General features: G+C 54.2%; 1 protein-coding gene across 2 annotated transcripts; it reads right to left on the minus strand.

Annotated features, from left to right (window-relative positions):
* Positions 1-696: 696 nt before the first annotated feature.
* On the minus strand, positions 697-14,255 carry SUV39H1 (SUV39H1 histone lysine methyltransferase). 2 transcript variants are annotated; one of them, XM_059732586.1, is made up of 7 exons: positions 14,071-14,254; positions 11,730-11,875; positions 4,670-5,017; positions 4,343-4,456; positions 3,265-3,411; positions 2,606-2,735; positions 697-2,075 (listed from the first exon to the last, which is right to left on the minus strand). In XM_059732586.1, exons 1-7 carry the CDS (start codon positions 14,087-14,089, stop codon positions 1,939-1,941), a joined length of 1,041 nt encoding a protein of 346 aa, XP_059588569.1. In that variant the 5' UTR covers positions 14,090-14,254; the 3' UTR covers positions 697-1,938. The 2 variants fall into 2 exon arrangements, with proteins under 2 accessions (XP_059588569.1, XP_006261332.1); XM_006261270.4 differs by having other exon boundaries at positions 4,343-5,017; positions 14,071-14,255.
* Positions 14,256-15,401: the final 1,146 nt, after the last annotated feature.

A 15,401-nucleotide genomic window follows, 5' to 3' on the forward strand; every position in this document is an offset into this window, starting at 1 on the left:
CTTGAATACCCCCCTTCCTGTCCCAAATGCCTGCTTCTGGAACAAAACAGGACAACTTTCTCCTTATAATGCCCAATTATTTTCAGCCATACTGTGACAGAACCAGGCCCTCGCTTCCTGTTCCACTCCCCTACCCTTTAAGAGCTGGCAGAGATGGGTGGGGGTAGGGCTTGCAGCACTCCCCCTGTTGGCAGACAGTGGCATGGCAGTTCCTGTCTGGCTTCCTCCTGTCAGACAGTGGCATTCTATTTAATCCTCTATGCACCACCAGGAACTGATGGGGAACCCAGACACTTGGATCCCATGCCCAACTCAAAACTATCCTCCACACTCCCTTGCCCTCCTACACTGCTGTCTCAACCTGCTCCACCCCAGAGCTAGCTGCATCTGGCCACTGCATGGGGGGAGAGACACATAGTGTTACCCCACCTGGTTTAACTACCCCACTGGGGGGTAGCAGCCCATGCACCCCTTTTCCCCCTGGACTGCAAGGCAGTGGGGCTGGCATTTGCCCTAGGTATAAATAAAAGATGTATGTTGGGATGTGCCTGTCCATTTTGGGCAGGGAGGCGAAGACCTCCCATTCTTGTACCCCCTCCCAAAAGACTGAATCCAGGTGGCAGGGTTCAGAGATGCAGCTAGCTCTGAGGACAGGAGTTGCCAGCCAGGGACCATTCCCACCACCTCCAGCACCTGTTACCCACTTCAAGGGTTTTATTCCGCTCCCCCATCAACATCACAGAGACAGGTCAGGGTGGGGTCTGGAATCCAAAAACCATCTAATTGCCCAATGCCCCCCCCCCTCCTCCCCCCCCATACAGTTAATTTCTCCTTGAAAAAATATGCAAATAACCCCCAAATCACATTTTTTAAAATAGAGCAATTAAAAAGGGGGCACCTCAGGGTGCCCGCTTCAAGTAAAGGCTTATAGGGGCTTCCACCCCCCAAAAAGACAGCCAGCCCCATGTATGGGGGGGTGAGGAGAGAGGGAGGGCAGGAAGGATTAAGGTGCAACTGGCTCTGTGGTAACTAAGAAACAGCTGCATAGAACAGCCAGCACTGGAGTGGCACTTAAAATGTGGCTGGTTCTTGTGGGAAGTGGTCAAGTACTGGTGACATGTAACACCCTCTTCCCCCTCCTGCCCACAAATGCCCCTGTATGGCAAGTTTGCAATGGGCTAAAATACAGCCAGCTTTGCCCCACGGTGGCTAAGAAACAGCTGCATATAACAGCCAGTGCTAGAACAGTTCCTGAGATGCAGCTTGGGGTGGGGGTGGAGGGCATGGGGAAATCAACAGTGACTTAAGTCTGGGCTGGGATTTTTCCCAAGATGCAGCTGGTTCTGGGGTGGCTGAGGAACGGGTGCATATAACAAATTCAACCCCCACAGACTGGGATAGTTTGCATAGGACCAAGATGCAGTTGGCTTTGGGGGCATGGCTAAGAAACAGCCCTATATAACAGCAGCTGCTAATGGGTCCTGAGATGCAACTAGCTCTGGGGAGGTGTATTAAATAGCCATGTATAACAGCTGCACCAGAATGGTTCCCAAGATGCAACTGTTTGTGGGGTGGCCAAGAAACAGCTGCATATAACAATCCCCCATTCTGCCTGTGGTCCCCCCCAGTTGAATCAGTTTGCAAAGGACCCAGGCTCCATGGGTGTGGCTAAGAAAGAGCCCCATATAACAGCTGGTGCTGGAACAGGTCCTGAGATGTGGCTGGTTCTGAGGTGGCTGAAGACCAGCTGTGTTATAATGCCAGGACCTGTTCATGATGGACCAAGCAGCAGCTGGCTCTGCGGAGACCTCTACAGTCATGGCGCTGATGTGCATCTGGCTCAGGGGGGTGGCCCAGGAATGGTGGCACATAATGTGCCACCGTCCCCTGCAACATGGGCAGAGTATGTGGGTGCCACTGCAGCTGGCTCTGGGGGGGCTAGAAGAGGTACTTGCGACAGGCAGGTGCCCCGCACTTGCATTCGATGCGCAGGCGCTTCTTGGGGGACCCGGCCAGGCCCCCGGCCAGCCCCAGGTTCGAGTCCATGCGCGTGCTTTCTGCATCCACTGGGTCTACTGCAAGAGGGGGAGGGGGCAAATGGGGGGGTTAGTATTGGAGAGAACTCTATACCCCCAGGCCTACTCATGGGGGCTAGCAACCCCCAAGCCCATCCTCAAAGCACCTAGTCCACCAAACCCCACAACAGAACCCCTCCAGGGCAGATCTGCCCCTGCTGAGCTATGTCCTGCCCCCCACCATACCAGCCCCATGCTCTCCCCCAGTTGTCCTGTCCCCCCCAGGTCCTATGCCCCCCCCTACCCCAGGGCCATGTCCTGCCCTCCCCAAGCCCATGCCCCACCCACGGGGTGGCTCTTGCTCCCTCTGGGCTATGTCCTGGCTCCGTCATGCCCAGGGCCATGGCTGTATCCTGCCCCTCCACTTCACTCCATGTTCCCATCCCCAACAGCATCTTGTCCCCCTGATGTGCCCTGCACCACTTAGCCCCAGGTTCCCCACAATGACCATATCCTACCCCTGCTGGCTCCGGGCCCCCCCGCCCCCCCAGCTGTGACCTGCCCATCCCCCCAGGCCTGTAGGCACAGACCGTGCATGTTGTAGTCAAAAGTGAGCTCCTCGCCGGCACGGATGGGCCGGGTGGCAAAGAGTGCGATGCGTGGCAGGCGCTCATCTAGGTTGTCAATGAACACATTGTACACCTGCAGGTTGGGGTCACACTGCGGAGGGCAGGAGAGTCAGCATGGACCCACAGCTCAGAGCCCTCACAGGTCCAGTCTCCACCCCAGACCTCCCTTCAGCCCCCAGAACTCCCAAGACACCCCTACATCTCCCCAGGCTACATCCCAGACCCCACACCCCCGTACAGCCCACAGACCCCCAGCTTCCACCTCAGACCCCTCCCCACAGCCCTCAGAATCCCCCAAGGCATCCCTACATCCCCCAGACCCTTCAGATTTCACCCTAGACCATCCCTGCAGCCCCAGAACCCCCAACATCCCTCAGACCCCTCAGACTCCCATGTCAGAACCCCCTTCACAGACCCCAAACTCTCCAGGCTCTACCCCAGATCTCTTCCCACAGCCCCCCGACAACCCCCAGAACCCCCAAGACACCCCTACATCTCTCAGACCCCTCAGACTCTATCCGTCTCCCCCAGACCCACCCAACCTCCACCCCAGACCCCTCCCCACAGTTTCCAGTCTCCCTGACCAAACCCAAGCCCTTCCTCCCTGGCCTGGGGCTCACGCTGTGGTTGACGAAGTGGGATATGTTGCCGTAGTAGGCAGCATCCACAGTGTAGACGTCCTCTACGTAGTCCAGGTCAAAGAGGTACGTGGCGCCCTGGCGGTCATAGATCTGCCCCCGCCGCTCCGCCTCCTCCGATGTGATGATCTGGGGAGGGGGGGGATGGAGAGGCATTACATGCAGTTGCTGCCCACCACATAGCTGGGCACAAATTAGCCTTTCACAGTAGTGTTATACTTGGATGGTCTCCTGCTGCCCCACCCCAGAGTTGGCTGCACCTCTGTCACAGACTTAGTTCATTACCTGGGTTGTTATAGTCAGTCATTCCCCAGAGCTGGCTTTATGGCAGTATCTTACAAGCCCTCCCTGGGCAGGGTTCTACTCAGCCATTCCCCCTGCCAATCCCAGGAGCTGGCTACTTCTAGTGTTACGCTCACCTATTACCCTTGGTTCCTCCCCAGAGGCAGCTCCCTCCAACATTACACTCAGCTGTTCCCTGTCTCCTATTCTTCCCCATACTCAGCTGCCCTATGCATTAAACTCAGCCATTCCTCCAGCTGTTCCCCAGAACCAGCCGCCCCCAGCATTCCACTCAGCCATTCCCACTCCTCCCCAGACCCACCACCCCAGCATTACACTCAGCCGTTCTCTGCTCCCCCCTGTTCCTCCCCAGAGCTAGTGGCCCTTAGAATTACACTCAGCTGCACCCTGCCCTGGTTCCCCACCCCCAGAGCCACCAGCCCTAAGCATTAGACTCAGCCATTCTCCCAGCTCCTCCCTGGAGCCAGCCACCCCAGGTGTTACCCTTACCCATTCCCCTACTCCTGCCCACATGTAGCCACCACAAGTGTTACACTCAGCTGTTCCATGCCCCCCTCAGCTCCACCCCAGAGCAAGCTGCCCCCAGTGTTACACTCACCCATTCCCCAGCTCCTCCCGAGCTAGCCATCCGTGGCATTATTTTCAGCCATTCCCCTGCTCCTCCAGACCCAGCCACCCCTCTGTATTACACTCAGCCATCCCCTGTCCCCCCCACAGTCCCTCCCCAGGGTCAGCTGCCTGTTGGGCAGGGCCCTACCTCGCCAACGTACTCCATGACAAAAGTGTTTTTGCGGATCTTCTCAAGCGTGCGCACGCCCCAGCCCCGGCCGTTGTCGGTACGGAAGATGCACAAGTCATAGCGGATGCCTTTCTGCACCACACGGTTGGGGCAGTCAGGGCCACAGCGGCACCGGGCATTGCACTCGTAGATGGGCAGCCCAGCCCGCACCCGCACCTGCCCTTGTTCGTTGTAGGCAAAGCGGTGGCGTGAAGCACCAGGGCAGCAGCCGCCAGCCGGCTGGGCCAAGCAGTCCTGGCACTCGCATCCCACGGCCACCTGGGTGAGGGTGATGCCAGCCCCCACCTTGTACTCGTTGATGTAGATGAAGTCCCGGGGGGGACCATCCAGGTCCACCTCGTTCTCCACAGTGATGCGGCCACGGTGGCTGCGCTTGGCATTGAGCTGGCACTCCCAGCGCCACAAGGCTCGCCGCTGCTTGGCCTTCTGCAGCAGGTAGGCAGCCACAAGGGGCTCCAGGCCATGGAGTGGAGGCCTCCGGGGCCGGCCAGGTCGGGACCAGCGCTGTAGTGCTGCCTCCAGGTCCTGGTGAAACTGCTTGAGGACGCCGGGGCAGCGCAGGTTTTTACGGGGCTCCCACGTGCTCTCCGACTCAGGGTAACCTCGCCACTTCACCAGGTAGAACTCCTCCTCCTGCATGGAAGGACATGACGCAGCCCCACCCGGCCCCCACCATGGGTCAAAGAAGAATGAGGACCCAGGCATCCAGCTTCCTGGTCCCCTCCCTGGGCTTTGTCCCTATCAACAGAATCCAGGTGTCTAGGCAGGTCCCCCTTCCCACTCTTGACTTCACTTCAGCCCATGGAACCAAGGCATCTGGGCACCCTGCTGCCCCAGACCTAAGCCCATGGAACCCAGGCATCCAGGCTCCCAAGCCCATCCCCAGACTTCATCCCTTCCCACAGAACCCAGGCATCCGGGCAAGTCCCCCCGCCACCTTGACTTCACGTCCACCCATGGGATCCAAGCATCTGGGCACCCACCCCAGACCCAAGACCCATGAAACACAGGTATCCAGGCACATCCCCACAAGACCTAGACCCAGGAAACCCAGGTGGCTGGGTACCTGCCTCACCCCTCACACCTGTAGAGAGCAGATCAGAATCACAAAAATACAAAACAAATACAGATTGGTAACCAGAATCAAGGACAACAAGAAGTCCTTTAGATATGTAGGAAGTCAGAGAAAAAATAAGGGAAGCATAGGGCCCCAGATGAATGAAATAGAATGGCTGATGACTGACACTCAGGACAAAACCAAACTCCTGAATGAATACTTCACATAGGTATTGCACCAGTCCAAGGATGTTAGCCTGCTTGACAGGATACAGGATGATGATCATGGTGGGGGTGACTGATCACCCTCTCATAGTTGGCGTAGATCTTGTGGGGGAGCACCTACAAAGGCTAAACATCAAGTCAGCAGGACCAGATGAACTACACCCAAGGGTGCTAAAAGAAGTGGCCGACGTCATCATGCGACCTATGGTAAAGTTATTTGAAGACACATGGCACTTGGGAGAGGTCTCAGAAGAGTGGAAGAAGGCCAGTGTGGTGCCTATCTTTAAGAAAGGGAGAAAGGAGGACCCAGGAAATTACAGGCCAATCAGTTTGACCTCAACCCCTGGTAAAATCCTGGAAAAAATAATTTCATAGATTTCATAGACATTAGGGCTGGAAGGGACCTGGAAAGATCGAGTCCAGCCTCCTGCCCCAGGGGCAGGAAGTCAGCAGGGATCATAGGATCACAGCAAGATAAACATCCAGATGTCTTTTGAAGGCTTTCAGAGTAGGTGCTTAGACCACCTCTGGCGGCAATCTATTCCAAACCTTGGGGGCTTGGACAGTAAAGAAGTTCTTCTTTATGTCCAGCCTGAAACGGTTATAGAGGAGTTTGTGACCTTTTGACTGTGTCATCCCTTGGGGTGCTCTGGTGAACAGACGTTCCCCCAGATCCTGGTAAGCACCCCTGATGAACTTATAGGTGGCCACCAGATCACTCCTGAGCCTGTGCTTTTCCAGGCTGAAAAGTCCCATGGCCTCTCTTCATAAGGTCTGTTTTCCTGACCTCTGAGCATGCGTGTGGCTCTCCTCTACACCCTCTCAGGCTTCTCCACATCCTTTTTGAATTGTGGAGCCCAAAACTGGATGCAGTACTCCAGCTATGGCCTCACCAAGGCTGAGTACAATGGGAGGATGATGTCCTGGGATTTACTTGAGAAGCTTCTGTGGATGCAAGCAAGCGTTTTGCTTGCTTTACTAGCACCAGTATCACATTGCAGGCTCATATTCATCTTGTGGTCAATCATGACCCCCAAGTCCCTTTCATCCATAGTGCTAGCCAGCGTAGCACTGCTGAGCCTATAAGGATGCTGCAGATCTTTCTTCCCAAGGTAGAGAATGTTGCATTTTTCAGTGTTAAATACCATCAGGTTCTCATCCGCTCATTTTCTGAGCCTATCAAGGTCAGCCTGGATCACCCTCCTGTCTTCAGGTGTGGACGGTTTACCCCAGAGTTTGGTGTCATCAGCAAACTTGGCCAGTCCGCTTCTGATACCAATGTCCACATCATTAATGAAGATGTTAAATAGTACAGGCCCAAGGTCAGAGCCCTGGGGGACCCCACTGGTCACAGGGCACCAAGATGATTTGACTTCCATCAACCACCACCCTCTGGGTCCTACCACAGAGCCCACTGCCCAGCCAGCGGATCATGGGGTGGCCAAGACCGCAGTTAGAGGTGTTTTACTAAGAGGTGATCATGGGATAACAGATCAAAGGCTTTTTTAAAGTCAAGATATACAACATCAATCTCTTCTCCTTTGTCCAGGTGATAGGTCACCTGGTCACAGAAGGAAATGAGATTGGTCAAGCAAGACCTACACGCGACAAACCCGTGCTGGCTATCTCTCAGGATGTTGCCATCAGCCAGCCTGTTAAGAATGGCCTCTTTGATAAAGAATCCATTTGATCAAAGAATCCATTACAGACAGGCTAGCAGAAGGCAGTATTCTGAAGGATAGCCAACATGGCTTAATTATGGACAGGTCATGCCAGACCAACGTCATTTCCTTCTACGATCAGGTAACTCACAACCCAGATAGGGGAAATTAGGTTGATGTCATATACCTGGACTTCAAAAAGGCCTTTGACCTGGTCTCCCATGAAGTCCTCATGAAAAAATTGGGAAAATACGGCCTCAACTACTTAATGGTCCGGTGGCTAGGTAACTGGGTCTGTGGTAGGACCCAGAGAGTATTGATTGACGGAACCGAGTCATTGTGGCAGAGGATGACCAATGGCGTCCCTCAGGGTTCAGTACTTGGATCAGTGCTTTTCAATATGTTCATCTATGATTTGGATAAGGGTATTAAAAACGAACTGGCAAAGTTTGCGGACACCAAACTATGGGGAGTGTGGTCAAGATCAAAGACAGGCTGGCAATACAGGCCAACCTGGACAGACTCGTGAGGTAGGCGAATCTCAACCTGATGATGTTTAGGCGCTCCGTCTTGGAAGAATTCCACTACACACTTACAGGCTTGGCAGTCCCATGCTTGCCAGCACTACATCTGAACCTGTGTCATGATAGACAACAAAATGAACATGAACACAAGCCACCAATACAATGCTGTAGCTGGCAGAGCTAATCAAACACTGGCATACACCTACCGAGGCATCTCGAGCAAAGCTAAGAATGTCATCCTCCCATTGTACTCGGCCTTGGTGAGACCGCAGCTGGAGTACTGCATCCAGTTCTGGGTGCCACACTTCAGGAAGGATGTGGAGAAGCTCAAGAGAGTCCAATGGAGGGCCACGCGCATGATAAAAGGCCTAGAGACCAGGTCATATGAGGAGAGGCTGAAAGACTTAGGACTGTTCAGCCTGGAGAAGGGAAGACTCAAAAGGGACTTGGTAGTCTATAAGTATATCAAGAGCATGCACATTAGGGTCTGGGGGAGCATCTGTTCACCAAGACCCCCAAAGGGAAGGACAAGAAATAACGAACACAAACAGATTGAGGATTGCTTCAGACTAGACATAAGGAAAAACTTTACAAGTCAAGTGCCAAGGGTTTGGAACAGGTTTTCTCCAGAGATGGTACAGTTACTCACCCTGGTGATCTTCTAAAAGTGTCTTGACACCCATCTTGCTGGGGTCACCTAATCCCAGTAGTCTTTCCTGCCCAAGTGCAGGGGGGTTGGACCCAAGTGCAGGGGGTCAGGTCCCTTCCAGACCCTAACAACTATGAAACTATGAAACTCATGTGTCCATGCTGCCAGTCCACCCTCCTTAACTTCATCCCTGCTGATGACTGAAATTCATGCTAAGCTCGGGCCTACACACAAAAGTTAAAATACAAAATACTGATGCTAACTAGTGCAAGAGGATGCAAGTTCATGGCTAGACCATCTGAGAAAAAAAATTAGGTATCACTTCCAGTTTACCTTACTATATTCATGATGATTTTAAGCAGGCTCCTAGACGTCTGGTATGTAACCATGTGAAATGTCTATCCTTGATTAGTATGATAAATATTTCTCTCACAATTAACTCATGCTATGTACAGAAGAGTCATTCTCCATATGTGATGGATGTCTCCTCCTGATTTATTTCTGTTTTGCTGTTTCCTCCTGATTTACTTTTGTTTTGTCTAGTGGTTCCCTTGATTTTCCAAGGACACCCCTCAAAACCTTGTGTTTTTCCTGGTTGTTAATCAGTTCCTTGATATGTTCCAAACTGAGTAGAAATGGATAACCTCTTGTCACTGAGAAACGTAATTAATTCAAATTGGAACTTTCTGATAACCAATAATGAGCAGTTTGATTAACAGGATTTTCCTGCCAATTACTGCTTGGGACTCTCTCTTGATTTACACAACTACATGACTGTTTTGAAGATGCTGGACTAAGGGTGTAAGAAAGAAGTGGAACAGCTAACCGCGTGTGCTTCAAGTATGAAAGAGCTCTCTGACAAGAACTGCTGCTGCGCCCCAGCCATCTCAAGAAGCTGGAAGAAATAGATCATCTCTCTTGTTGCCTGTTTGGTGAGAAATCATCACCTTATAACTAATTACCGGACTTTGGTTTGGTTTGGGTTCATTTGACTTGGAATACTTGTAGTAAATAAAGCCTTTCTATCACTTATCAAATGAGGTGTCATGTTAATCCCTTAGGCTAGTTTGGAATCCTAGGTTTTTATTTGATAACCTCGCCCACAGAACCCAGGTACACTTTCATAGATGTACGGTTGGAAGGGACCTAAGTAGATCTTCAAATCCGACCCCCGGCCCTGGGCAGGAGAGAATACTGGGCTCAGCTAGGTAATGACCCCAGCTAGGTAATTGTCAAGCCTCCTCTTAAAGACCCCCAAGGTAGGAGCCAGCACAACTTCCCTTGGAAGTTGGTTCCATATCCTAGCTGCCACGACTGTGAAGTAGTGCCTTCTAATGTTCAGCCTGAATCTACTCTCAAGCAACTTATGACCGTTATTTCTTGTTACTCCGGGAGGTGCTCGGGTGAACAGGGTCTCTCCCATTCCCGCTGGTCCCTGCTGGTAAGTTTATAGATGGCCACCAGGTCCCCTCAGCCTTCTCTTGTGAAGGCTGAACAGGTTCAGGTCCCGTAGCTTCTCCTCATAGGGTCTGCCCTGCTGTCCCCAGATCATGAGTGGCCTCCTCTGGACCCTCTCGATGCTGGCCACATCTCTCCTAAAGTGCGGCATCCATAACTGGACACAGTACTCCAACTGTGACCTGACCAGTGTCGCATAGAGGGGGAGGATCACCTCCTTGGCCCTGCTTGTGATGCATCTGTGGATGCATGACAAGGTGCAGTTGGCCTTACTGTCCGCGTCCTCACATTGGCAACCTATGTTCATTTTGGAATCAATAATGACTCCAAGATCTCTTTCTGCCACTGTGCTTTTGAGAAGGGAGTTCCCCAGCCTACAGGTATGCTGCTGGTTCTTACTGCCCAAGTGCAGTACCCTGCACTTGTCAGTATTGAATCCTATCCTAGTCTCAATCACCCACCTCTGTAACCTGTCCAGGTCCAGCTGTATCCTGTCCCTCCCTTCTAGCGTGCCCACCTCGCCCCAAATCTTGGAGTCGTCAGCGAATTTGAACAGGGTGCTTTTCACCCCCTCGCCCAAGTTGCTAATAAAGAAATTGAACAGTGCAGGCCCAAGGACCGAGCCCTGGGGGACTCTACTGCCCACATCCCTCCAGGTTGAATATGACACCATCTACCACCACTCTCTGGGTGCAGACCCTCAGCCAGTTTGCGACCCATCTGACCGTGTAGGCATCAATGCCACAGTCGCCTAGCTTTTTAATGAGAATGGGGTGGGAGACAGTGTCAAAGGCCTTCCCAAAGTCCAGAATTACTACATCCACCATGACGCCTGCATCCAATGATTTTGTGACCTGATCATAAAAGGCAATCAGGTTGGTCTGACAGGACCTGCCCCTAATGAACCTTCCTGGACTTATCCCTGCCCATGGAACCCAGGTGTCTGGCATCACCCCCAAGACTAAGGCCCAGGAAATGCAGGTGTCCAGGCTCGCAGCCCTCTCTCTGGACTTCATCTCAACCCAGGTGTCCAGGTACTTGGCTTCCATAGGCAGGGATGAAGTCCAGCAGCACAAGAATCCAAGCTCCTGGTCCCCGCTGATTTCATCCCTGCCCATGGAACCCAAGTGTCAGGGCTCCCAGGCCCTTCCCTAGACTCTATCCTAATACCCCAATACCACTAGGCCAGCTGACTACACCTTGCCCCTGCCTATGGAACCCAGATGTCCTAGCTCCCAGCTCCACTCAACAGGTGGATATATTAGGACCAGGGGCTGTAGAGAGGGTTCTGGGTGAGTGTAGGAGGTAGAGAGGGAGGCACTAGGGTTTCAGGGGACCAAGATGGGTATAGGGGGTTCATGGGGGTATAGGAGGGCTGTGGGGGTGCTTGGGAAGGCTGACGGGGATTTCAGAGGTGCCAGGGGGGAACCAAGAGATATAGGGGGGCTATGGGGCTTAACAGGGCAGATGGGGGAACCATAGCAGGTATAGCGAGGCCATGGGAGTAGTGGTGGTACTGGGGGGACATGGGAGGTACCAGGGGGTCTTGAGATAGCTATGGGGAGCTGTGGGAGTACCAGGGAGGCCAGCAGGGATATCATGGGGCTATGAGGATACCATGGCCTCTGGGGTAGGGGATGAATTGAGAGGCAGGGTGTCAGGCAATGGGGTGGGGGCTAGGGGAACTGGATGGGAGATCCATGGCTGTGTGGGGGGCAGGGGGGGTACTGGGGACCCATGGAGGTACCAGAGGGCTGTGGAAAGACACTCACCCGCACACGCTTGTAGTCACACAGGTACTCCACCTCAAAGTGGCTGAGGTTGCGACGAGTGACACCCAGGTCGGGACATACCACCTTGGCCAGGCGGCACAGGTCCTGCAGCTGTACCCATGATGACTTGCAGTACACAGAGCAGCCTGCAGGGGGCACCACACAACTGAGAGGGGCTGGGGGGCCTGGCTCCCAATCCCCAGTCTACCAGACCTCCATTCCCTTTGAAAAAACAGTAGAGAACCCAGGTGTCCAGGCTCCAAACCCATGCTCCTCCAGAACCCCCATTTCCTTCCCAGAACCAGAAAATAACCCAGACATCCAGGCTTCCAACCCACACTCCACTGAACCCTTATTCCCTTCCCAGAGCTGGAAAAGAACCCAAGCACCCAGGTCCCCTGCATGTCTGACCCCAGGCTTGGTGGCCCTCAGTTACTTTTGCCAAGGGGGCACATGGAGCTTACTTACTTTCCCCAGGGGTCTCTCAGGTGTAAGACCATGGATCCTGCCCCCATGAGGGGCAACTTTTAGGGTGGGAGGGGGCATCTGTACAGGAATGGATGGAGGAGGGGACAGTTTATCTTTCACTTCCCCTGAGTGTGGCAAGAAGGAAAATGAAAGGGAGGGAATTGGGGTTGGTATGAGTTTGGTGAGGGGGGCTGCCACCCATTGCTAGGGGTTGGCATTAGCTGGGGGGGTGAGACTGTCATCTGGTTCATGAGTTGTGAGGAGGAAGTTGTCACCCAGTGCAAGGGGTTGGCCTGAGTATGGAGTGGCAGTCACTTGATGCCAAAGGTTGGCATAAGGGAGAGGACTGTTACCTGGTGTCAGGGGTTGGCATGCATGTGGGGGGAAATATCACCTGGTACCAGGGGTTGACATGAGTGTGGGGGAGGGGGTTGTCACCTGGTGCCAGGCATTTTGGGGGTGGCAGTTTATCAGTTAGCCAGGGGTTTCATTTGTGTGTCAAGGCCTGTGTCAGGGGTTGGAGGTACCTGGCACAAGTTGACTTAAGCGGGGCTGGGTCTTCCATCATCCATAGCAAGGTGGAGCCGCAGGAACCCATCAGGCCTGTCACCAGGTGTCAGGAGGGGCTCACTGATGGGCACAGGGTAGGGAGGTGAACATGATTCACTTCCTGAGGGACAGGGGCTTGGCATGATCTTGGTGGGGGAACGACACGGGCACTCCATGAAGGGTACGGAGTTGACATGGGCTGGTTGGGGAGGGGTTGGCATAGGCATGGCGGAAGTCAGGCAGGGCAGGGGCTTCACGTGACACCGCTGGTGGAGGCTGGGGGAACATCATGAGTGGCAATGGGTTGGTGTGAGTGAGGGGCAGCTTAGCACCCTTCGGGTGTTGCCCCACGAGGGGCAGGGGGTTAGTATGACCCTATCAAGTGTAGGGGGTCATATCACAAAGGGCAGGGGGTTAGCATAACCCTGTCAAAATGGGGGGGAAGTCACATCACGAAGGGCTTAAACCCATCATGAAGGGCAGAGCACTGATGTGACCTTGGTGGGGAAGCAGGAGGGATTGTGTTAGGAGGGGCAAGGGGTCGTTATGACCCTGTTGGGGAGGGTGAAGCTCATGTCATGAGGAGCAGGGGGTTGCTGTGACCTTGTCAAATGTCACATGGGGGGAGGGGCGGGTCATGCCATGAGGGGAAGGGGGTTCACGTGAACTTGTTGGGGGGGGGGGGGGGGAGAGTTACAGCATGAGACACTGAGCCCAGTTATAACCCTGCTGGCAGGTAAGGAAAGAGCTGGGGTTCAAATGGGGTCTTGGGGTCATGTTACACCATATCATAGTACAAGTGGCAGAACATTGGCACGACCCTGCATGACTGGGGGGAGGACATCAGTTCACATGCAACATGGTAGTTGGCACAACCCTGTTTCTGTATGTGTGGGGGCAACATGCGCATCTGTGTGTGCCTGCCGGGAAGCTTGGCGTGAGTATGGGAGGCAACAGGGGAGCATTCTGGGCAGGAACCAGTGCCTGTCTCTAACACTCCCAGCCACGGGCTCTTAACATAGGTTCATGGTGGGCCCCTCTTGCCCACCCCCGCCATTAGAGGGGGGTTGCAATGGGGGGGGGCTCTCCCCCATTGGGCATGCGAGGGTTCCTCGACCTTCTGCGCATGTGCAAGCACTAACAGTTCCCCCCCTTTAACGGTCGCCGCCGCCTTGCGCGCGGGAAAGGAGGGGAGGCAGCTCGCTCCTCGTTCGCACCTCCTCCCTCCGGGCTGTTTCCACCCTGCCACCCCACACCGCCGCGCCGAGCCGAGCCGCGCCGCTGCACACCGCACGCGCTGACCGACTGCCCCGGCCCCGCTCACCTTTTAAATTTTCCGCCATCTTTATATTCCCTTCCGCCAGCCACTGGGGCCGCCTGAAACGTCTCCCTCCCGCGGGGGGAGCAGAGGGAAGGGGGGGGAGCCCGAAACCACGCCGCCCATTGGCTGGCTTAGACAGACTGCAGGCGCTTCGAGCAATCGGAAGCCGATTTGTTCCCCGACCGGTGCCGCCCACCTTGCCTGCAATCCCGCCTGGGGGGGTGTCCCGCCCGAGCTATTTATTTGCATATTCTCCCATCTTGCGCCGCGGCACCGGGGTGGGCTTTTATTTTTCCTTTTTTGGCGGCCAAACGTTCCCGAAAAGACCGAGAATGGGCTGAAAATTGGTCCCGATGCCTCGCTACGTGTTCAAAAGCTCTATTCCTAGACTCGCCGCCTTTTTTGGGGGGTGGAAGAGATGCAGAGTGTTCACCCTCGCTGAGTTTCCCCTCAGCCCAAAAGGTCAAAGGGGCATAGGGAATCTGGACCCGCCCCCCAGTCATTAATTAGGGTCTTCAGCTATATATTGATAAGTATGTGACCCCCTCTCCCCCCCCCCCCCCCAGTCTTCCCCTAGCATAGTCATTTAGCCAGCCAAGAGTAACACGAAGGACTGGGGAGAGGTTTGGCAGGACTGATGTCAAGACCTGAGCACCCCTTGCCCACCCTCACACACACTGAACTCCTGGAGTCCTAGTCCAATAGATGGACAGACACACAGAAACTAGGCACCCAGGCTACACACACATGTACCTACACACATGCACAGAACCCAGGTGTCCCGGACACACACATGCACACGTGCTACCCTAGGAGTCCGGGACACATGCATGCACAGAACCTAAGTGTCTGGGACACATGCACATGCACACACACCCCAGGCATCTGGGACACACACACAGAACCCATGTGTCTGGAATACGCACACACATGACACCCAGGCATCCATCTCTCTCACACTCAAGCATAGAACCCAGACATTCAGGCCATGGATACACATACACATACGCACACACATAGGAAAACTAGGTGTTGGGACATGTGCATTTGCACGTGCACACACACACACACACACACACACCATGTGTCCAGGTGTTTGACAGTTGCCTCCCCCCTGCCCCACGTCTGGAACACACACACCAAGGTGAGGGAGCGGGTTGACATGACTGACATCTATCTGCTTCTGGGTTCCTGTTCTGTTGGAGGAAGGGACTCTGAACTCACTGACCCTTAATTACTTTGGGGGGGGGGGCATTTGCAAGACCCACTAGGTGGGGATAGCACCCTTTGGACAGGTATTTCCCCCCCTCTCAGTTAGGGGCAGGAGGGCAGGA

The sequence above is a fragment of the Alligator mississippiensis genome, chromosome 8 (assembly GCF_030867095.1).
Source record: "Alligator mississippiensis isolate rAllMis1 chromosome 8, rAllMis1, whole genome shotgun sequence".
Classification (NCBI taxonomy): domain Eukaryota; kingdom Metazoa; phylum Chordata; order Crocodylia; family Alligatoridae; genus Alligator; species Alligator mississippiensis.

Coding starts and splice junctions, on each gene's coding strand:
- SUV39H1 (XM_006261270.4), bottom strand. Junction 2,736..3,264: donor CCCACTTCGTCAACCACAGC/GTGAGCCCCAGG, acceptor TGCCCTCCGCAG/TGTGACCCCAACCTGCAGGT. Junction 2,076..2,605: donor TTTTGACTACAACATGCACG/GTCTGTGCCTAC, acceptor CCCCTCTTGCAG/TAGACCCAGTGGATGCAGAA.